Source organism: Nelumbo nucifera, chromosome 1, assembly GCF_055504915.1.
Source record: "Nelumbo nucifera cultivar China Antique chromosome 1, China Antique-T2T, whole genome shotgun sequence".
In the NCBI taxonomy this organism is placed as follows: Eukaryota; Viridiplantae; Streptophyta; class Magnoliopsida; order Proteales; family Nelumbonaceae; genus Nelumbo; species Nelumbo nucifera.
The window spans coordinates 3,112,514-3,137,229 of NC_142649.1; the positions used below are offsets into that span (position 1 = coordinate 3,112,514).

Sequence of the window (24,716 nt, forward strand, 5' to 3'; positions counted from 1 at the left end):
ATCTCCCTTACAGTGGGGCATTGGGGCTAAAGAATTTTGAACTGGACTGATCAGTCATTCTCTCAAAAACAATCTCATCTTACATGTTTCAATCTAGCTGAGGACTCACAGGCCGCGGAGGCATGACCGGTACCGTCCCCTCTCCAAATTAAGCTATTATTTGACATTGTAAGGTGAGGGGAGGAGGGCGCATGCAACCCCATATTTGATGTTTCCATAAGAATGGTCAAGCCCATTTTATGTTGGGATGAAAAATGGACCAAGTTGCATATTTGTGGGTTATTTTTGGGGATTTATGTTTGGTTTTTTCCACATTTTAAATTTGGATGAAAAATCATAACATCTGATTACAATTCAGACAAGATCAAGAATCAGATGTTGCGGTTCTCGTTTGTTAACCGTTCGACTTTTTTTTATTCGTACATAATTCGATATCTCAGCTTATACTCTTACTGTTTGGTGTCATTGTTCTGGACTTGAAGGGGTTGGGTATCCACAACCCCTATTTGAAAGTAAAAAACAGGGTGTGTTGAATCAACCCACATTTGCTATAATATTGTCATAGCCCAGTATTGAAACAACTAAATCAAAGCCTTTGATTTGTTGATATTGCCCGTTCGCCTCACCTTGAATTAGATGGAGTGACTTCTTGGAGGGGCCACTGCAGTAGATCCTAAGTCATGATTTTTTGTTTGTCTTTCGCTACGACAGTGTCATAGCAAAAGTGGATTCGTGTTGAATGGGATGAATGGTATTGATCTGGACAACTCATGGGTACTATCTCTTGGACTTTTATCTCACTAGAGATTAAATCCATTAGGAGTTTGCTTGATTAATTATACGGCAAAGGACAACTACACATCTATTTAAAGAATTGTTCTAATGTTGCAACAAAAATTCTTTATTTTAACTTGCTTTCTCTTCTTTTAAGATTTGTCCTACATTGGAAAATAATTTTATTTGAGCTTTTAAGTAAGAATTTATTTACATTCTTTAGAATTATAAAGATGAGAGTATAAAGACTTTGCTATCGTGCAATGCATGTGTATGTATGTATGCAGTACAATGAAGCGCATTTTATTTGCATTTGCGTGAAATAATTATATTTTGGTGCGATGACACCTAATGTGATGAGATGACTTACGATAACATAGTATAAAATTGCATACTACGATTTTGCAAGAGTGCAAATCGCAAGTTGCAAGTATTTTGTGAAATTGCATTGTAATTTTGTAAGTTTTTTGCAAAATTGCAAATCACAAGTTGTAAGCCTTCTACAAAATCACAAGTTATTTCATCTGCAAAATCGTAAAATTGCAAGTTGCAACTCACGATTTATAAATAGCCACTCGGAAAACCGCTTCTAATTTGAACCACACATAAGGGTGCATTTGAGTCTTGGAGGCCGAATCATGACTATTGACGTTTTAAATTAATCCAATAACCATGCCTTGATCAAGAGACATTATGCAAACATTAATAGCCATTAACTATTAATGAACTATGAACAATCACAAAATTTGAATTTGTGACTGTACAAAGAGTCTCTTTACATGAGCACACTCCTCTTGATGACTCTCCAGAATCTATAAAAGGATGTAAATCAAGCCGGATTTCACACATAAGTTTTTACTTCTCACTACAAAATACACTTGTCTCTCAATTTAATCTATTACTGTTTTACTGAAGATTTCTTTAGAGAATTTTCAACTTTATTAATTGTAGCTTCTCATCCAGTGTTTTGTTGTATATTAGGAATGAATTTGATAATAACCCAATAACAACTCAATTAAATGAATGAGAGAAAATAATGTTCTAAAAACAATATCTTTATATACGCCTAGAAACTTCTCATGTAACCCACTTTTCCAATACTATGTACAAAACAACTTAGAACTATCATTGTACATGCTGGCATGAAGTGTGATGGTGCGCGATCCGGTCACTCCTAGCTGGCGGTTGCGTGGCTCCTGGGTGGCACCTGAGATGGAGAAGACAAGGAATTCCTGGGGGACTTGCTCGGCGAGAACACTCCAATGCTTAAGTTAGAGCTCTGTGAAAAATGCAAGAAGAGTAAAGGGGGCTAAGAGTGCAGATAGAGCGGGTGTCAAGAGATCACCTACCCTTTGGGATTAGGACTACTTATAACATAACTCTGCCAAATCAGGCTCACCTGCCTCTGTCAGGGCAGGTATAACCGCCACTGTCGTCCTGCCGCAGCCGTTACAGCTAGGGCTGAGGTGGCACATGCGGGGTCGTCGCTGCAGGGTACATACTTGTCAGATGTAGGACATCTTCTAGAGGTGGCGGGCATGACACCGTCAGACAAAAGATGTGGTCCCAGTCTCCAGGTTTGCCAGATACAGTTGTCAGGCAGGAGATCTTCCTGTGATAGGCCGAACTGCTCTTCTGCGAGCTACCCTGTACCAAGCTACCCTGCGAGCGACGAGATGCCTATGGCAAGTTCTGTCGAGCTGCCTATGGCGAGCTACACCAGTGGCACTGACCCGAGGTGTCTCTACCTCAGGGTGTTTAGAGGCGGATCGAGGTGCTCCTTTTTGGGAATGGCCTAGAACCCACTGGGAGGAGCTCGGGCATTAGGAAAAGTCAGGGGGCCCCGAGCTCGGAGGTAGCTCAGAGCGCCTCAGCCTTGGGAAGAAGGTGCAAGCCAGATGACTCTCAACGAGTAGCCTAACCCGCTGAGTTGCTAGATTAAACTCGATGAGCCCTTCTCACCAAGTTGCGGCTACGCTTGTTGTGCTGTCACGCTGATTCATCGCTTAAGCAATGTCACACCCACGTGCCCCCATGCTATGAGGTTGAGCCAAATCACCCTCCATCAATTGCCCCCACTCCCTATGCTGGAGGTGCTGACCCAGTTCGGGGAGTTCATGACGCGCCGGGTGGATTTGACTTCAGTACTCATGCCCCTCTGTCGGGCGATTCGTCTGGCCAGACCGGTCCAGTGCCCGACTCGATCAAAAGAAACCCAGCTGCGTTCGGCTTACGCGCGGACGTCATGCAATTTGGACTTCGCGGACGCCAAAAAATGCGCTAAACTGATTTCACCTCGAGGAGCCCGTAGCCGGTTTCTTTGAGAGTCGTAGGATCGTCTCAATCTCAACCGTCAAAGCCCGGATACAGCGGCTATAAATAGTGGGGGACCCTGGTCATTTTCTTCATCACAAAGTCTTCAGTGTCTGTATTGAGCTCGCATCTGAGGTTCCCAGCTCGGGTCTTCCAGTTCAGTCATTTCCTTAGTTCGGTTGCGTCTTTTACGGTGAGTTCCCGAGCTTCCTTTCCTTTTCCAAACTTTCTTTTCTTTTCCATGCTTTCATGTCTAGTGTAGACAGTCTCATAGATGAGCTCGAGGTGGGTACCTCGGCTCAGGGTGCCTCTTCTACCGCCCAGCCGTCCGAGGTACGGGTGGATTCGGGCCATCTGGCATCCACCTCCCACCGAGGTCGGGTGCCAGATCAGTTCGGCCCTTCTACTATGACTCTGGAGAGACTTCAAGATCTCATCCAGAGGTTTCACCTTCCTAGGGAGTATTCTTACAGCCTTCCTACCGGCGATTTCTCATGGGAGCACAGTCCTGATGAGATCGTGATCTTTAGGGAGCAACTAGTTGTCGGACTCCATCTCCCTCTTCACCCCGTGATCGTTGAGGTTCTGGGGCACTTCAACATTACCTTGGACCAACTCCACCCGAATTCTATACGTAACATGGTCGGGACCATTTCCCTTTGTTTTGACTGCCCCTTCCCTATAGACTTAGACATTCTTTGTACCATCCTGTCAATAAAGAAGAGCGCTTCGGGCGTTCTCCCCGGGCACAAGCGGACCTACTACCCCGCCCGGGCTTTAAATTAATGCACAAGCTCCCGAGTAAAGTCCCGGCCTGGAAGCGGGACTACTTCATAGTTCGGAGCAGCACGGGGTGGCCTTTCCCTACTGACTGGAGGGTGGCCGTTCAAGACCCCGGTGTTATCCTTGATAGGAAGACCAAGAAGTCACTACAGTCGTGGGCTTAGCTCAGGATGAACTACAAGGATTTCACAGCCGAGGAGAAGCTCATCCAGGCCGGCTTGAGCCCGGGTAGGTTTGTCTTTACTTTGGCTTTTTCGTTTAAATACTCACTTCAGAGTTACTAACGCCAAGCTTCACTACAGGTCCCATGGAGGCGGAGAAGATAGAAAGTTAGAGGCTATTCCATCAGATGAAGAGGAAGAAACACGTAGCCAAGAAGGCGCGCGTCGAATCTCCGCAGACTCCTACTGAGGCCCAGCCTCCACAAGTCCCGGCTTCGGAGCCCGAGCTTCGCGACACTCCCCCGTGATCAACTTGGAGGGAGACATGGTGCCTCAGGAGCCCGGGGTGGCGGCAGAACCCACTACTAAGCTTGCCGAGGCTGCTGTCGGGGGTGCCACTGAAGCTGCTGCTGAGACTCGCCCTGCAGAGGCTATAGCCGAAGCTCGTCCTGCTGATGTTGCCGCTGAAGCTTCCGAGGAGTCAACCCATGCAGCAGAGATGGCGGTATCCAGCTCGGGGAGTCAGGAGGAGAGTCCAAGCATTCTGAACCCCTAGTGCAGCCTCCAGAAGAGTAAGGAGGCTGCATACCCAGAGGAGGTCACAGACTGAGCTGATCTCACTCCTGGTCAGCTCGGTGCCCGAGCTGCTACTCATACTATGGTGGTGAGTTCCCTATGAAAGATTCTCTTTTTTTTTCCTTCCTTTTTTTTTGACTGGACTTCTTTTTGTAGGTGAACTCAGTCGTGCGCACCTTGACCCTTCAATCTGATTGGCACCTGAAATGGGCTCTGGCAGCTGAGGAGTCGTCCCGCACAGCCCATACCGAGCTGAGGGCAGCTCGTGGTCAAACCCACTGCTTGCAGAGTGATGCTTTAACTCAGAAGAGCTTCATCAAGGTACTGCTGGCAGAGAAGAGTGAGCTGGCCCGAGACAAGGACAGATTGAGGGCCGAGGTGAACGGGTTCAAGGTTGGCCAAGAGGCCTTGAGGCTCGAGGTGGATAGCCTCAAGGCAGATCGGGATGCTCTAAAGCTCGAGGTGCAGGGCCTCAAGGAAGCGAAGGGGAAGTTGGAGTATGAGGTGGAGTACCTCAGAGACGACATCAAAGAGAAGACCGGTATCTTCGAAGATGCCCTCAAGGAGACAAAGGTCCAGGCTGTCCTTGACTACGTCAAGTCTCCAAAGTTTGACGAGGTGATGACTGAGGCCTACCATAAGGGCTTCGAGCTCAGTCGGTGGTTAATCAGGCACACCTACCCCCGTCTTGATACAAGTGCCATCACCACTTCGCGGATCATTGATGACATGGTACGTCAGTTAGCGGATGATCCGGACTCCGAGGATGAAGGCGCCGATGATGATGTAGAGGCCACCGATCTGGCTGATGCCCCTAAGGAGGTCCCGAGCAAAGGCGATGAGCCTCCGAAGTAGTTCAGTCCCTGTACCCCGAGCCTGCGAGCTCGGTTTTTGTTTTCTTCCTCATTCCTTGTAAAGAATTTTGTAGAATTAATGAAAGTACATGTTTCGTACGGTTTTCTTTTACTGTTCTCTGGACTGTTTATTATATGTATATATTTTTTACAAGTAGACTTCATACGTCGAGGTGGACACCGTAAGGCATGTGCCCGACTTGTCTACTCGGCTGATATTCGCTCTTGGAATATGTCGAGGTGGGCTATGTATCGCTCAGTGCACATTCAACCAAAGTGAGGCGGTTAAGTCGTGCGCAGCGCCAAGGTCTCTTACCAGCTCGGCTTCTTGGCTCTTAAGCCAGGTGGGAGTGACTTACAATCTATCCACCCATGCCGAAGGGGCGGGCTGGTCTTCATATGTTGTCGAGGTTCATGTCAGCTCAGTGTTTCGGTCCTTGGGCTCTGAGTGACCCGTGGTCTACTCAGCGACTACAGGTAATACTGCCTTAGATTGACAATATTCCATGCCCGAGGTACTCGTTTCCCTTCAAGGGTTTCGAGCCCGTATGTTCCCTCCCCGAGCACTCGTTTCACTCGGTAAGGTCATTCCCATTTAGGCCCGAGCTTGCCAACGTCGGGCTCAGGTACCATAACTTTACAAAGGACCAGGTCACCAACGTGGAGGTTTCGCTTCTTGACCCTGGCATTATAGTACCAAGCTACTCTTTCCTAGTAAGTTGCGGTCCTGATGTACACGAGGTCCCTTACTTCGTCGAGTAGGTCGAGGTTGGCACGTAGCTCATCTTCATTTGTCTTGTCATTGTATGCTTCCAGTCGCAGCGTAGGTACTTCGATCTCTGCCGGGATAACTGCTTCAGTGTCGTAGGTGAGGTTGAAGAGAGTCTCTCATGTGGCGGTTTTCTCCGTGGTTCAGTAAGCCATAGAACACTAGGTAACCCGTCTGCCCACAATCCTTTAGCTCGGTCCAAACGTGCCTTCAGTCCGCGGAGGATGGCTCTGTTCGTGACTTATGCTTGACCGTTTGCTTGAGGGTGTGCGATTGAAGTGAAATTCTGTCGGATCCCCATGTCTTGGCACCAGTTCTAGAATTTGATGTCCTCGAACTGCTTGCCATTGTTAGAAATTAGTACCCGAGGTAACCCGAAGCGGCACACAATGTTCTTCCAAAAGAAGTTTTGGATGTTCCGGGCTGTGATTGTTATGAGAGGTTCAGCTTCTATCCACTTGGTAAGATACTTGAGGTCGGCAGCGGGCTGATGGTGGATATTGGCGTGCTTCTGGCATTTGTCACACTTTCTGACGAACTCAACAGCGTCTGCTTTCATCATTGGCCAGTAGTACCCCTGTCACAGTGCTTTTTGGGCAAGGGCCCTGCCCCCCAAGTGTCCGCCGCACAGACCCTCATGAATGTCGTGAAGTACAAACTCGGCTTCAGAAGGCCGCAAACAGCGCAGGTAGGGGAGCGTGTAGGATCTTCGGTACAGCCGTCCGTCTATTATGATGTTTTGTCCGCCTGGCACTCTACCCTTATGGCCGCATTGCGATCTGCAGGAAGGGTCCCATGCAGCAAGAAGCTCGAGAGCGGGTCAATCCAGCTCGGCTCTGCTTGGACGATGGGAGCGACCTCCTCTGTCCCCTCGAGAATGCTAGGTCGTGGCAGGTCCTCTATGTACATGTTCTCATGGTGATATCGCTGGTGCTGGCTAACTGGACAGAGCGTCGGCCTCAACATTCTCCGACCTCGGGACTTGCTTGATGAAGTGTGACTGGAAGTTGAGTATAGCCTCTCTTACTTTGGCTAAGTAGGCAATCATGGTTGGTTCGCGAGCTTGGTAATCTCCTGTGACTTGGTTGACTACAAGCTGGGAATCACTGCAGATGACGATATCCTTGGCTTTTACTTCTCTGGCTAAAGTTAGCCCGGCTATCAACGCTTCGTACTCCGCTTCATTGTTGGATGTTGCGAACTCGAAGCGTAGTGCGTACTCCAGTTTTGTGCCACTTGGACCGTGCAGAACTATTCTGGCTCCGCTGCCCTACTGGTTTGAGGAGCCATCTACGTGAAGGATCCAGGGCTCCTCATCTCAGTTCGTGCTTGGCCTAACTAGGAGAGATGTTGCACTGGCTACTACCTCACGGGGCTCGGACTCAACTGGCCTAGGAGCTCCGGGCTTGCCCAAACTGGGGGCCTCGTGCTCAACTGGCCTAGGGACTTTGGAGCTGAAAGTGCACTCCGCAATGAAATCTGCTAAGGCTTGGGCCTTAATAGCAGTTCGCGCCTTGTATTGGAGATCGTACTCGCTGAGCTCAACGGCCCACTTCGTTAGTCGACCAGAGACCTCGGGCTTAAGTAAGACTTGCCTCAATCGTTTGTTGGTGAAGACGATAATAGTATGAGCTTGGAAGTACGGGCAGAGCTTTCGAGTTGCGATGACCAGTGCGTAGGCTAGCTTCTCTATCTCAGGGTATCTCGTCATTGCTCCCTACAATACTTAATAACATAGTAGATGGGTCGTTGGACCCGATCTACTTCCTTTATCAGTATCGAGCTGACCACTTCGTCACTTGTTGAGAGGTACAGCTCTAAAACATCGCCCTCTTCGGGCCGGGTTAAGATTGGTACACTAGCGAGGTATTTCTTGAGCTCATCAAACACGAGTTGGCAGTCTTGGGTCCACTCAAACCCTTTGCTTTTAATTGCCTTAAAGAAAGGTAGGTAGCGGTCTGCCGACTTGGACATAAAGCGGCTCAGGGCGGCTATGTGGCCATTCAACCTCTGGACCTCATTCAATTTTCGGGGTGGTCTCATATCTAGGATGGCCTTAATTTTATCCGGGTTGGCCTCAATGCCACGTCGGTTGACGATGTACCCTAGGAATTTACCCGAGGTAACACCGAAGACACACTTGTTTGGATTTAACTTCATGTTAAATTGTCGCAGAATTTGAAAGACAGAAAGTAAGTCTTGTATTAATTCATGTGAGAATTGGGTTTTGATGACCATGTCGTCTACATAACACTCTATTTTTCTGCCAATTAATGGCTCAAATAGTTTATTTACAAGCCTTTGATAGGTTGCCCCAGCATTTTTCAATCCGAAGGGCATAACCTTGTAACAATACAGACCAAACTTTGTTATGAAGGCAGTCTTTTCTTCGTCCACCGAGTCCATCCTGATCTGGTTGTAGCCCGAATAGGCGTCTAAGAAACTCAGCAACTCGTGCCCTGAGGTCGCGTCCACTAGGCGGTCGATTCTTGGGAGGGGGAAGCAGTCTTTTGGGCAAGCTCAGTTCAGGTCGGTGTAGTCGACGCACATGCGCCACTTGCCGTTAGCCTTCTTTACCAGAACGGGGTTGGCTACCCAGCTCGGGTAGTGGACTTCTCTTATGAAGTCGGCTGCGAGGAGCTTCCCGACCTCCTCGTCCGCTGCTTTCCATCGCTTTGGGGCTAGGTTGCATTTTTCTGTCTAACGGGCCTAATAGTTCGGATCGCAGGGGTTCCTGGACTGAGACACCGATCTGAAGTGTCCGAGCTGGGTCTTCTGCTAAAGTCGGAATAGCAACTGTTTCTTTCGTGGGTGCAGCTCATTCCTCGCCTTGCTCCGTAGGTCGCTCCAGTTTGAGATTGTTGGCCACCGTGGTCTTTCCCTTGAGGGCGGCGACATAGCACTTGCGAGACTCAAGCTGGTTGCCCCATGCTACCCCCACTCCAAAGTCTGTAGGGAACTTCATCGCCAAATAATAAGTGGAGACCACCGCCCGTAGGGCATGGGTAATCGGTTGGCCTATTATGGCGTTGTACGGGAAGGGGGTCGCGACCACTAAGAAGTCATGGTTGAGCCTTACTACGCTGGGCCATGTGCCGACTTCCACAGGTACTATTATTTTCTCCAGGGGCCTGACTTTTTCTCCAATGAAGGCTACCAAGGGAGTATTCACGGGCCTCAAGTCACTTCCCTGCAGCTGAAGCTGGTTGAACGCGGCTTTGAAGAGGATATCCATCGAGCTACCTGAGTCAACGAGGACGCGCTTGACCTCGAAATCATTGATCCTTACTTTTATGACGAGCGCATCATCGGGGGGGTAGTAGACCCCGCACGTATCGTCATTCGTGAAGAAGATTGGTTCCTCTGTATTCGGCCGCTTTAGAGGATTCTGTTATTCTCTGGCAGCTTTGCGAATTGATGTCCGAGCTGCCGCCGAGGTACAACCCACAGCGATCGAGCCTCCAATTATCATGTGGATGGTGCCCCAAACTGGCCTTTCTTCCGGAGATTCTTACAGTTCTCGATACTATGACCGTGGTGTTTGTGAAAGCTGCAATATAAATTTTTATTCCTTTCATTAGGATTCCCCCTCAGGCGGGGTGGCCACTTCACGTACGGGGCATCCTTGATTGCCATCAGGATTTCGGCCCGCTTAGCATTCAGTGGGGTGTAGTTAGTTTGGTCCGCTACAGGGGCTCGAAATGGCTAACTTGGCTTTGCGCCCCGAGCTGAGTCCTTCTTCTTTCGGCTGTCTCCTTGGTTGGAAAGTTCCCCTTATCTCTTTCTCTTTTCGGGCGCGCTCTTGCCCTTCTGGTTGATCTCCTCTTCCGTGGCTATGAACCTGTCTGCGAGCTTGAGAAATTCAGTTATGGTCGCCGGCTGGTTGACAACCATGTGCCACTTGAATTTCTTGTGCGTCACGCCCTTCTTGGTTGTTGCAAGGCGCACTGCAGGGTCTAGGCGCGGTATCTGCATGCATGCATCGTTGAACCGCTTGATGTAGCCCCGGATAGACTCTCCCTCTCTCTGAACTATACTGAGAAGGCTTTTCTCAGTTTGCGGACACTGCTTGCTGGTGACGAAGTGGGACGTGAAGGCTTGCGCGAACTGTGCCCAGCTTCTTATCGATCCAGGTGCAAGGTTTCGATACCACGTGCGGGCCACTCCTCTGAAAGTGGTGGAGAAGGCCACGCACATGCAAGACTCACTGGCCCTTGCCAGGTGCATCTGTGACTGGAAAGCGTCTACATGATCATTTGGGTCGAACGACCCATCATACTTATCGAGAGAGGGGAGTTTGAAGTCATTGGGCATTGGAACAGCCAGGAGCTCGGGAGACAGGTGATGGAACAGAAAGGAGAGGAGCTTTTACTTCACCCGAGCTTACCTCTTCCCTGTCTTTGAGCTCGGGCAGGTTGTAGGTGGCAGTTCAGCAAGCTCGGCGGCGGCGTCTTTGCTTCTTGGCGGGCTCCGCGTTGGTGCTGCTCGCCTCCGTACTGTCAGGAATAGTTTTCGCAGGAAGCGACTCAGGCTGCTGGTGATAGCTGCGAACGGAGGGGTCCTGCTTAGAGTCTGCAGCCAAGATCTCGAACCGGTTCTCTAGAAGTGGGGCTTCTAACTTCGATTGCTGGGGTGACGTAGGCCTGGCAAGTTGGGATCCTCCTGACCTGACTGCCCGCGGCGAGACCGGAGTGGCTGGTCTTTCCTTCCTACAGCGGAAGAAGGCTTGGCTCTTAGGGGGGTTCTGGCAAGCCTCTTCTTGGCGAGAAGGGCGCTCATTCTGGCGATGAGGCCTAGTTTGTCGCAAGGCCGGGTGCTGAGGAGGGAGCTGAGGCTGAGGCTAAGGCAGCTGAGGGAACTGCTGCTGATAGTGATATTGAGAGACTTGGTGCAGCACCTGCTGCTGGTAGAGCTGAAATTGCTCAAACTGCTGCATCTGGGCTTACATGGCCCGCATGGACTGCTACTGATAGTGATATTGAGAAACTTGGTGCAACACCTACTGCTGGTAGAGCTGAAATTGCTCAAACTGATGCATCTAGGCTTGCATGGCCCGCATGGACTGCACCAGGTTGTCGAGCTGGCTCTGGCCTGTCATCGGGGGGACGATAGAAGGCTCAGTGTAGGTTGTCCCGACCGAGAAAGGTAGGGGGACGCTCAAGGGTGCCATTACTTGCGGCACGTTCAGGTTGGGGACTCCATCCGCGAAGAAGGGAATAGTGAACTGCCCAATGCAGACCACAAGAACCTGGAGTTGTTCCCCGGCGATGTCCATCTCCATGTTGTGTCCGGCGTTGCTTGAAGAAGCCATGGGTGCTAAGTCTTAAAAAGGAGTTGTAGAAACTAAGGGGAGGCTTTTGAAGCGTATCCCACAGATGGCGCCAAATGATGGTGTGCGATCCAGTCACTCCTAGCTGGCGGTTGCGTGACTCCTGGGTGGCACCTGAGATGGAGAAGACGAGGAATTCCCGGGGGACTTGCTCGACGGGAACACTCCGATGCTTAAGTTAGAGATCTATGAAAAATGCAAGAAGAATAAAGGGGGCTAAGAGTGCAGATAGCGTGGGTGTCAAGAGATCACCCGCCCTTTGGGATTGGACTACTTATAATAGAACTTTGCCAAATCATGCTCACCTGCCTCTGTCAGCGCAGGTATAACCGCCACTATCGTCCTGCCGCAGCCGTTATAGCCAGGGCTGAGGTGGCACGTGCGAGGCCGTCGCTGCAGGGTACGTACTTGTTAGATGTAGGACATCTTCCAGAGGTGGCGGGCACGACACCGTCTGACAAAAGACGTGGTCGCAGTCTCCAGGTTTGCCAGATACAATTGTCAGGCAGGAGATCTTCCTGTGATAGGCCAAACTGCTCTTCTGTGAGCTACCCTGTACCCAGCTACCCTGCGAGCGACGAGATGCCTGTGGTAAGTTCTGTCGAGCTACCTGTGGCGAGCTACACCAGTGGCGTTGACCCGAGGTGTCTAGAGGCGGATCGGGGTGCTCCTTTTTGGGAATGGCCTAGAACCCACTAGGAGGAGCTCGGGCATTTGGAAAAGTCAGGGGGCCCCGAGCTCGGAGGTAGTTCGGAGCGCCTTAGCCTTGGGAAGAAGGTGCAAGCCAGACGACTCTCGGCGAGTAGCCTAACCCGCCGAGTTGCCAGATTAAACTTGGTGAGCCCTTCCCACCGAGTTGCGACTACACTTGCTGTGCTGTCACGCTGAATCATCGCTTAAGCAAGGTCACACCCACGTGTCCCCGTGCTACGAGGTCAGGCCAAATCACCCTCCATCAAAGTGGTTTACTCTTCAGAGTAGTTTGATCATACAAATTGATTAAAAACTTATAATGATAATTTCCATGCTCCATAGATGCTTAAAAAATAGGGAGAAGTACTGACAGGCCCAATGCAGATTTTTGATTTTCAATGCGGAGTTATAAACATCCAAAATGTCAAAACCCCCTATTCTATATATCAATGCCCGCCTTAAATTAGCATCAATTCCGAGCCGACACCCAACCCAACTTTGTGCCTAAAAATTTTGACCCTAGGCTGAACCGTCATTATCCCCAACGGTGACTTGAAGAGAAATGTGAAAAGGTTATGGTGAGTTTTAAATAATATGAAAAGCGTATCCGTAACCGATACGTATCGGAGCTTACCAATAACAGAGGCAGTGTCATTTGCTTTACTGATCTCTCGTTCGTTTTCCTTCCTGGTATGGAGGATGATGGAACTTTCAGTACTCAATCAGTTTATCATCTCTACTCACATGGGTCTCTTCTCTTATCCCCATAAGACCTACCAATTAACAGCAGCTCCGGTTTCATATTTTAGAACTGGTTCACCGTTCCAGCGGTTGGTATCATTTCCAAATCCCTCAAGAGAACAACCTAACAGGAGTTCTGCGAGATGGGGCATCAAAACCACCGTAGCTTGTTTTGGGGAAAAGATGGCTGATGGTTATTCTCCAACAAAAGAACTCCGACGGATTCTTGAGTCTCCAGGGATTCATCAGGGCCCAGCTTGTTTCGATGCTCTCAGCGCGAAGCTGGTGGAAAGAGCAGGATTTGAGTTCTGTTTTACAAGTGGTATGTGTTTGGTTATACATTTTAGTGCTCTTCCAGCCTTGTTTAGACAAGGAACGGAAAGGCTTTTATTCCGGTTGTTTCCTAAGATAAAGTTTTGTGCTTGATTTTTATTCTAGTTTGATATTTTAGTAACTTTTACGCATGACATCGCGGTTCAGGGATTTGTTTTTTTAGTTTCGTTGTTTATCTTTGAAAATCTTGGGGCTTCATTTATTTCCTTGTATTTTTATACTGTATTTGATGAACTTTCTTGACTTCTCTCTAAATTTTTACCACCATTTCCCAAAAGGAGGGACTCTGTATTTTTGATGTATTTTGGATTCTCTTTTAGCGATATAAGGGGTTAGACCCAGAAGAAATGTGATCACGTGAAGAAGCAGAAGAGAAAGTAGGGGTAGAATTTCTATTAGAAGAAACTACCAAAAGAAATAATTTGGAACATTTAAGTTTGAAAATGATGTTGTTAGGGAAATGAAATGTCTTCCCCCTAATGGTACTTGGACGAGATTTATATTTACTAGAAATTTTCATCTTCATCTTGTTTGCGCTCTCTCTCTCTCTCTTGAGGAGAAAAAAAAAAGAAATAGCACAAACAAAGTTGAAGCTCAAGTTTCTTATTCTGGCTCTTGTTTACTTCAGGATTTTCGGTCTCTGCTGCTAGGTTGGGATTACCAGACGTGGGCCTTATTTCCTACGGAGAAATGGTTGATCAGGGGCATCAGATCACACAAGCTGTGTCTATCCCTGTAATTGGAGATGGAGATAATGGATACGGGAATGCAATGAATGTCAAGAGAACTGTCAAAGGATTCATAAAGGCTGGCTTTTCAGGGATTATTCTCGAAGATCAGGTTCATATTCTGTAACTTGCATTTCTTTTCTTTGAGTAGCTATGTAGGCTATGTTTAGTGTCGGTGTGTGAAGTTTGTTTTAATCTGAGCCAGTGGTATCGACCTAATTGTTCCAATGCACCTACTGTAGCCTGCTTTTCATTTTCATTTTCCTTTTTTTAATATAAATGTGGTGTTCAATCTCTTTAGAGGCAGATATGCAGTTTTTCATGTTGTATTGAAGGTATTTTGGCAGGTGTTTACCAGTGGTTCGTTTCATATGGATTATGGGATTGTTTAGTAGTTTTGGACTCCACTACAGTGTAAGAGTTATATTTGGGAGTTGGTGAAATTTCCATTTTAATTTTATCGACTAGGATGATGGTTTTGTTAAGGGCTTTCTTTGGTGCATGAGTGAAGTGGTAGGCAAAGACTGAGGGAAAAGATTATGGGATGAGTGAAAAGGACAGAGCATAGATATATGTTTCCATTTATGGAACATATGACAAAATTTCAATGTGGTCTCTCTTTATCTCTATATCTCTTCGGGGGAGGGATGAGGCAGGTTTTCTTCTAGTATGCGTGAATTCTCTGCTTCTTGGACAATTTTCTGGAAGGGCCACATTTTATGTAAAAACAAGAATCTGTCAGTAATGAGAATATTGGTGAGTGTTGTAATTTTGCCATTTTTCTGGGGCAGGAGCGTCCATCACCACAAGCCATTTTGAGGGTTATGATTCTGTCTACCCTCTCTCTAACTAACATCCCTTCATTATGGGCCATTTCTTTTTTCTTGAGAATATGTGGTTGGAGGAATAGGAGTTTGTGATCCTATTTGAAGGTTCAACGGTTGGCTCCTATCTTGCATTTCGAAAAGAAATATGAGAATAAACTAAAGGTCACTAAGGAGAGTTTGAATGCATAGAGTTTGGTGTCATTTGGAAATTTTAACTGAATGAAAATAAAGATTTCAAGGAGATTGAAGAACTTAATGGGAAAGTAAGTGGAAGAGCAATTTTCTGCGACTGAAAAGGAGCATATGGTTAAGGTTGTGCAAAGGTAGAGACAATATCTTAAAGGGTTGAGGAATGAATTAAGGTGTTAGGGATTTTGCATAGGGCTTAAATCTCATGAATCTAATTTTTTCTAGAAAGAAAATATGAAGTACAGAATTAAGGACCATATTAAGTACAAAAAAGGTATATGGTTGCATTAGTCATCATATAAATTAAGGACCATATTTAAATACAAAAACAGTGTATAGTTGCATTTATCATCATATAAACAAGGAATGCAGTGATTTTTTATTCTTCTAAGTCCATTAAGGAGAGTTTGAATGCATAGAGTTTGGTGCCATTTGGAAATTTTAACTGAATGAAAATAAAGATTTCAAGGAGATTGAAGAACTTAATGGGAAAGTAAGTGGAAGAGCAATTTTCTGCGACTGAAAAGGAGCATATGGTTAAGGTTGTGCAAAGGTAGAGACAATATCTTAAAAGGTGGAGGAATGAATTAAGGTGTTAGGGATTTTGCATAGGGCTTAAATCTCATGAATCTAATTTTTTCTAGAAAGAAAATATGAAGTACAGAATTAAGGACCATATTAAGTACAAAAAAGGTATATAGTTGCATTAGTCATCATATAAATTAAGGACCATATTTAAATACAAAAACAGTGTATAGTTGCATTTATCATCATATAAACAAGGAATGCAGTGATTTTTTATTCTTCTAAGTCCATTAGAAAACTCTTGGTTTGTAAATCAGAGCATCAAATGGGTGATAAAAACCCCATGTATTTAAACAAGTTACAACATTATCGTAAAACTTAAATTGGTATTTAATTTGATTTTGTGATGAGAAAAAATTTGTTCTTGACATATGATTTCTCAAGGTGTGAACTTCAAGATTAAGCCTCAGGTTTTTTCCTTAAGCTGTATACTTTTTTAAAGAAGGCTGACTTAGAGTAAAAATTGGAAATAAGAATTTCAAGTTCTTCAATGTGTATAAAGACATGTAGACTCTGTGAGGGCTGAACTCCTAGCTGTGGCACAGGGGGTACAGATTGCTTATCAACTTGGAGTGCAGAACTTAATAATTGAAGGAGACTCCAAGGTGGTAGTAGGATTGTTGGCTGACCCGGGTACTGTCACTTGGAACTTTAAGGATATTTTAAAAAAGGTCAAATGGCTATTGAGGGGCATGACAGTTAGATTTCAGTGGTTGGGTAGATCGGCTAATGCCTTGGCTGATTATCTTGCTAAACAAGGGGCTACTCGGGTTTCCTTGTATTGAGCTTCTCTGTAATTTTCTTTATCCTTTGTTATGTTCTTTAACTAAAGGGTTGATGGTTTCTTACATCTCCTCTCCTTAAAGGGGAGGTAGCATCTCGTGCCTCTCCCTAAATTGTACTATCTTTGGCTTTCATTTAATAAATCTGACAATTCACTGATAAAAAAATGTATATAAAGACATGTAGGAATGTTCAAGCTTAATCACTGTTTTACATGTTGGCAAATGGGTAGGGAAAGAATGAAAGAGCATATTGTCAAGGCAACAAGCATCCTTGAGCCATGAAAAAAAGAAGAAAAAGAAATTTGGCTATTCTTAGCTGGGTTGAACCTTGAAAATATGTTAAGGAGTGTTAGATGTCTTAGATTTCTGTTTTTGTGGTGTTATCTATTACTCTTTGGGCGGCAGAGTAGTTTTGTCTTTTTGATGTATTTAATAAGGAAACATCAGTCCTTAATTCCTTATTTCGTCATAAAAAGGGATGTTAATGTAAAAAGGTCTCTACTGAACTTGGGGCTTGGGAGATTTTGTTTATCTCAGCTTTGGTTCTCCCTCTTCTCTTTTCTCGTGTTCAGATCTACTTAGAGGTGTTTATCCCTCCCCCTTCTTTGTACTGAATTACTTCTTTTAATAAAATTGGTTCTGTTATTGATAAAAAAAGGTCTACTTACAGGTGTTTTTTCGGTATCAGAGCTTGATCGAGTGGCCTGACAACATCTTTTTTTTTTTCAATCTCTTTCCTCTCTTCTTCTATTTTTTTTTGATCATTGAGTGGCTCTCTTTCTTCTATTAGCTCTTCCTCTTATGTTACTTTATAAAAGGGGGGCAAGTGACCAATAGGAGCTTAATCAGGAGGGGTTTGACTCTTGACAATTCCGCATGCCCTCTATGTGAAGAGCAACAGGAGTGAGCAAGTCGTCTTGCATTGTCCTTTCTCCATCAAAATTTGGCATCATTATCAGAAAGCTATTCAGCTTTGGGGGTGCTTTCCTCGGATGTTGGACTTCTTAGAGAGTGGCAGGTATTGGGTATGAGTAAGAAGGGTAGCATGGTGATTCCAGTGGCTGTTATTTTGCAGTTTAGTTAGAAAGAAATATCAGAATTTCTGAACAGAAGAAAATTCCTGTATTGACTCTTCTTTTGACTTTATTAGGGCTTGGCTCTCCATGTTTAGAGATTTCTGTGGAGACATAGGACAGCCTTTTTTGGGCATCCCATGTAGCCAATTGGGCATTGGCGTTGATGTGCAGAATCTCTTTGTATTCTGAAGTGTACTTTTCAGTTAAGGGCCTGTTCCAGAGGGATGAGCTGAAGATTCAGCTATGCTGGTTCAGATGCTTTGAAGCACTCCAAATAAACTATTCAAAGAGGCTGAAGAGGAAAGTCCTTCAAATGACTGACTGACATCAAATTTGGGTTCTCCAGATTTTCACTAAACATAGCTTATAGGCTGTCCATGTGGGGCTCACTTCTGAAAGCCAGAAACCGCTGTGCTTCAGCCCTCCCAAACGTGCATTAAACTTGTTCAGACTCCAGATGCATAAATAACATAAGCTATGTTTGTTGACAACTGGCTGAGGCAATGGCTCTTCAGCTAGCTAATTGTCATTTGATTTGTCTCTCTGGATTTTTCACCAAACATAGCTTATAGTATGTCTGTAGGCCCCACACACGGACAGCCAGAAGCTGCTGTGCTTCAGCTCTCCCAAATGGGCACTTAACATGGACTGGCTATCAAAGGTTGGGTAAATCTTCTTTCGGTTCTCTTACCTTAGTACAAGTTTAATTATATTAAAAAGAAAAGAAAGGTACAAGATGGCTTAAAAGAAATCAAGAAGGCCCTTGGAGGTATAGACTATAGACATGTAATAAGGGAGGCAAAGGAAAGATTGAATTCTCTTGGTGCCACAGTGGCTTGGGTACCAAGATCTGCAAATGCTCTAGCAGACTCGTTAACTAAGCAAGGGGCTTCAAGAAATCATTTATATTGGGGAATAGTTCCCCAAGGGAGTGAACTATAAACTTTTAAACTTTTCTTTTGTTTAGGGGACTATTTCCGCAAGGGGGAGTTGTTAATTTTTCTTTGACCATTATAGTGTTGGTTAACTAGGCCCCTTCTCTTGTAATTAAAGTTTCTCATTCTTAATAAATTCTGCTATTACTGATAAAAAAAACTGTGGTTAACTAGGGGTGCAACGTAGGCAGGCCCAACCCGAGCCCGAACTGGCCCAGCCTGAAATTTTACACGGGCTGGGCTTGGATTTTTGGTCCTTAAGTTGGGCTTGGGCCGAAGAAGTCGGGCTTTTTAATTTTTTGGGCTGGGCTTGGGCCTAGCTCTTACGGTAGCCTAAGCCCAACCCAAATATATATATATATATATATATATATATATATGGCGGGAAATTACTAATATTCCTTAGTATATGCATGCATGTATGGAAAATGATTCTTTTATGTGACCTAAGGGGTTTATTGACATGCTTTTTGAAACCTAAACAAGTGGTCTCTGTCATGATAGTTCATTGATGCTTATAATTCTCTTGTCTTAAAAGGTATCTCCAAAAGCTTGTGGCCACACTCGTGGTAGGAAAGTGGTATCCAGGGAGGAAGCGATAATGCGGATAAAAGCAGCTCTTGATGCTCGAAAAGAGAGTGGAAGTGACATTGTTATAATAGCAAGGACTGATTCTCGTCAGGCAATATCCTTCGAGGAGTCCCTTTGGAGATCACAAGCCTTTGCTGATGCTGGAGCAGATGTTCTCTTCATTGATGCACTGGCTTCAAGAGAAGAGATGAAGATCTTTTGTGAAGGTTCACCTTTTGTTCCAAAAATGGTATGACATCGTTTTCTATCTGCATTCATAAAGTATATATTTGGATTAAATCTTGGTATTTTCAAATTTCAAGATAAAAGTTCTCTTCTCTACATTAATCAGATATAAAGTTTCTGAAAATTTTTACATGTGGCTGTTAGCAATTCATTGTGGATATGGTTAATAGTTTTACTTTGTTATAAACAATGATCAAAGTATTGGTATTAGGTATTGTATCAGACAACTTGGATACTGATACGCACATGAATACAGACAAAAGATATGGAAATGCTTGGATACGTTAGGGAAATGCACAAATCACATAAATACATTAATAACACTAAATTTAATGTCAAAATAGCCACAAATAATGTATAAATGCATAGAAATGTACATTTTAATGGTATATATGTAGAAATACATTACAATTAATATAGTGGAATGCATAGATATCTTGTAATTTTATTGATAATGCATCAATCAAGAGTACAAGACACATAGTAGATAGATTTTTACAAATTACTACATGCACAAATCCATTATTATTTTATTTTCTATTGAAGTCCAAGGCACAAAATATATGCAACTATTATATTTGAATTATTATATCAATTATTTTCTATTTTACTATATTTAATTTTTAACATTAACAAAAAATTCAACTAAAAATTATTTCTCAAATGTTTGGTAAACAATATTTTTATTATTGTAAGCAATAAATATGTTATTATAAAATGTAAATTAAAATATCAATTAATAATTTATAACAAACATATAATCTTAGTTTAAAATATATCATTATCTATTAAAGCTTCTAAGATATATATCACATGTAAATTCATAATTTTTAATTACTAAAATAATTATTCCATTATTAATATTTTTATTTCTATAAATTTTCTAAAATATCATTTTTTTTTGTTATAAATATAGGTTAGTGGATTTGATAGATTCAATTTATATTATATTCTTGGATATTTTGTAAACAATACTTTTATTTTTGTAAATAAAAAATATGTTGTTATTCTATTATTAATATTTTCATTTGTATAAATCTCTTGAGATTTTTTTTGATATAATGCGGATTTGATAGATTGTTTATTCAATTAGTTTATAAAATACTAATTTTGAATATTATTATTATTTTGGTAGAAAAGAATGTTATTCTGTTTAATCATTTGTTGGAGTTTCTTGACAGTATGGCCGACCAGAAATAAGAGGAGGAGAAGAGGAGAGAAGAGGAGAAGAGAAGAGAGGAGGGAAGGAAGAAGGGTTTTGCAATGTAACAGTATTGGCGGCGCCAGCCTTTATTTTAATATATATAGGGCAACAGAAATAACAAGGGAAAAGACCCTTGTGCCCCTAAGTACAATAACAGACATAACAGAAAGAAAAACGAAATAAAAAAACACTTTAATTAGCCAAACAGGCCCTAACATCTGCAACTAAATTATTTTAACATTATTCTAACACTCCCCCTCAAGTTGGAGCATAGATGTCAATCATGCCCAACTTGTCACACAAATCTTTGTGCCGCACATGATGGAGACCTTTGGTGAAGATATCTGCAAGTTGTTCTTTTGAGCTGACATATGGTGTACACACTCTAGGAAACTTCTTGAGATATCTCAAGATCCTCTCTGTAGCCTCAAAGTGAGTTGTCCTAGGGCTGTGCATGAATTGACTAAGGACACCCACTGCATAGGCAATATCAGGCCTGGTCATAGACAAATACAAAAGTCTCCCCACGAGTCTTTGGAACATCTTTACATCTTTCAAAAACTCTCCCTGACTATCTCCCAGATGGTGATTAGGTTCAATAGGTGAATCAAATGGTTTTACCCCCAACTTGCTTGTATCTTCTAGTAGATCTAGTACATACATCCGTTGGGAAATAAAGATGCCCTTGTGAGAGCGGGCAACTTCAATTCCAAGAAAGTATCGTAAGGGGCCTAGATCCTTCACCTCAAATTTAGTGGCTAAGAATTTTTTTAGTCTCTGGATTTCAGCCTCCCAGTCTCCTGTGATCACTATGTCATCCACATACACAATAAGAGCTGCAATTTTATCTTCACCTCTTTTCACAAACAGAGTATGATCTGACTAGCATTGTTTGAACCCCATCTGTTGGACTGCTAAATGGAACTTACTAAACCAAGCCCGAGGTGATTGTTTCAACCCATATAGGGATTTTTTTAACCTGCACACCTTTTGTTCACTGCCTTTGGCACAGAACCCTGGGGGTTGGGTCATATACACTTCCTCTTCCAAGTCACCATTCAAGAAGGCATTCTTGATGTCCAATTGGTGAAGATCCCAACCAAGATTTGCTGCCAAGGAAAGGAGAATCCGGATAGAGTTCATCTTGGCTACTGGAGCAAAAGTCTCTACATAGTCCACTCCATATACCTGTGTGAAGCCTCTTGCTACCAGTTTAGCCTTGTACCTTTCAATAGTTCCATCAGCCTTGTGTTTCACTGTGAACACCCACTTGCACCCCACTGGTTCCTTCCCTTCAGGAAGGTCTACCAACTCCCAAGTACCATTTTTGTGTAAGGCATCAATTTCTTCCTACATTGCATGACAACGCTTCTGCCACAGTCTTAGGAACGGGGACACTATCTATAGAAGAAAGGCACGATACGAAGGCGAAACATGCTCATAGGACACAAAATTAGAGATAGGATGATTAGTGGTACAATATCTAACACCCTTTCTCTTAGCAATAGGAATATTAAGATCATTGGTGACAGGGGAATCAACATTTAAAGGAGCAGATATACCTGGTTGATGAGACGGATCTGCCTCGGGTGAATTCGATGATGTTGGTTGCATAGTGTCCGGCTCCACGGCTCTTGAACTCTACTGGCTCTTATGGCGACGATGAAAAACTCGGAATGGAGGAGGATCGGGTAAAGGAGGTAGTTGAATTTGATTCGTCACCTGTTTCTCCTCAACCCTCTCTCCCCCTGAGGAGAAATCGAGAAAAACGGTTGACTCTCAAAGAATGAGACATCAATGGAAACATAGTACGTGCGGGCAATGGGATCATAACAATGATACCCCTTTTGAGATAAAGGGTAACCAAGAAAAACACAAGGAATAGCCCGAGGATCAAGCTTACCACGAGTAGGGGACAGGTTATGGACAAAACAACGACACCCAAAAACACGCATCGGAATGGACAGCGGGGCTGTAGGGAACAAGAGCTGATGTGGGGCCTTATACTCTAGTAGCCGAGAGGGCATGCGATTGATGATATATGTCGCACACAAGACTGCATCCATCCATAACTGTTTTGGCACATTCATATCAATCAGCAAGCCACGAGCAACTTCGAGAAGGTGACGGCTTTTCCGTTCAGCCACACCATTTTGTTGTGGTGTCCTGGCACAAGAGCTTCGCTGAAGTGACCCACTCGAAGCAAAGAACTTCGTGAGATCACTATGGAAATATTCCTTGGCATTGTTCGACTGGAAGATATGGATTTCCGTTTGGAATTGAGTGAACACCATGCATTGAAAATCTTTCACAATTTGTGGCACTTCATCTCGAGATCGCATAGGGTAAGCCCAAGTGTATCTAAAATAATCATCAATCAAAGTAACAGAATACTTATAGCCAGCCGCAGTAGGTAGAGTAACAGGGCCCCAAACATCAGAATAAACAATATGAAATGGAAATTCAGATCTTTTATTTCGTAAAGGTAAATAACTTCTACAATGCTTACTCAACTGACAAGTTTGACACTGTAACTGACTCACTGACAAGGACTCAAACAACTTTGGGAACATAACTTTTAACGACTCAAAAGAAAGGTGACATAAATGACTATGCCATAAATAGGCTTGACTCTCACTTGACGAACTCGTGGACTCTGTCGCCACTAGACCAACATTATTCTCTAACACGTAGAGATCATCCACCATGCTTCCTCTACCAATCGTCTTCCCCGAGGTCAAATCCTGAAACACACATGAAGACGGAAAAAAAGTGACTGAGCAGTTCAAAGAGTGAGTAAGACTACTAATGGACAACAAATTAATAGGTAATTTCGGAACGTGCAGTACATTAGAAAGAGTAAGGCCAAGTGGGAGAGGTATGGTGCCTCGGCCAGCTATGGTAGAAAAAGAACCATTAGCCAGTCTTACCTTATCTCTCCTAGAGAGAAGGTTATATGTCTGAAACAAATTAGTCTTACCGGTTATGTGATTTGAGGCTCCGGAGTCAATAATCCAAGGAGATCAGTAGTATGAGATGACACATGGAAGGCTGTGGCATTACCTGATGTAGACGCAAATGAGGTAGTAGGCCCAGAATCCATCTGGCGGAGAGTCCTACCATACAATTCTAAATGTTCACAGAAGGAGTTGATAGTATCTTCCTTACGGTCAGAACTGGGATGTCTCTCTTGAGTTACTGAAGGACTAGTCTCTGTTGATGCCACATTAGCTGAGTTATACCTTTTTTTATTCTGCTGGCCTGGTTTCTTGCTCTGATCAGGTGCTGACTTCTTACCCAAATCCTGTGCCCATTTAGGTTTTCCATGGAGATCCCAACATGTATCTTTTGTGTGTCGTGCCTTCTGGTAGTGAGTGCACCAAAGCTTGTTCTTATCATCTGATTTTTTCTTAGTGTCATCCTTTTTAAAGCCACCTCCGACATTTGTATCTGAATTTCCCCGGACAACTAGGGTAATTGACTCCCCTTCTACACCATTCATCACACTTCTTCTGCTTTCTTCTGATTGCACCAAGGCATACACCTCCTGGATTGATGGCAACTCTTTACTACCCAAGATCTGCACCCTGGTGGACTCATATGACGGATTCAGCCCTAGGAGGAAGGCAAACACTCGTTGCTGTGATACCAGTGACTTATAGGCCTTTGCATCTTCATCACACTTCCAATTCACATTCTGATAGTGATCAAGTTCTTTCCATATTGATGTCAAATCAGAATAGTACGTCGAGAGACTCCTCTCCCCCTGCTTGCAAGTAGAGGATTCAGCTTGTAGTTGATATATCTTGGCATAGTGTCTCTGCTCTGAATAGGTGGACTTCACTTATTCCCATATCTCACAAGCAGTTTCAGCCCACATAAAAGTCTTCCTTACTTGTGGCAGCATTGAAACCAAGAGCCAAGACTTCACCATACTGTTCTCTTGGTTCCACCTATCATGCTCAGCACTTCCATACTTAGGTTCCTTCACTCTCCCATTGATGTATCCTATTTTCCCCCTAGCAGTGATGTAGAGTTTTATTCCCCTAGACCACTCAAGGTAATTCAGACCATCAAAGGGAATAACAGCCATGGGAAAGCTCATATCCATTCCCCCACTCACTCCATTGCGACTCCCTGAAATCTCCGAAGTAGCAGAATTCTCAGTCGACATGGTCAAACAGTAAATCAGTCCCAACCACCGGACTTAGGATCCCTCCTTACTCCACAAAACAATGCTCCACT

General features: G+C 44.2%; 1 protein-coding gene across 2 annotated transcripts in view; it reads left to right on the top strand.

Annotated features, from left to right (window-relative positions):
- The first annotated feature begins 12,750 nt into the window (after nt 1-12,750).
- The window catches only part of LOC104605327 (Phosphoenolpyruvate carboxylase family protein), a 34,689-nt gene continuing 22,723 nt past the window's right edge, over nt 12,751-24,716 (top strand). For both annotated transcript variants that reach the window (XM_088896233.1, XM_088896234.1), the window contains exons 1-3: nt 12,751-13,315; nt 13,955-14,166; nt 18,990-19,271. In XM_088896233.1, coding sequence (XP_088752359.1) covers nt 12,847-13,315; nt 13,955-14,166; nt 18,990-19,271 — 963 coding nt within the window. In that variant the 5' untranslated portion in view covers nt 12,751-12,846. The remainder of the gene's footprint in view (nt 13,316-13,954; nt 14,167-18,989; nt 19,272-24,716) is intronic.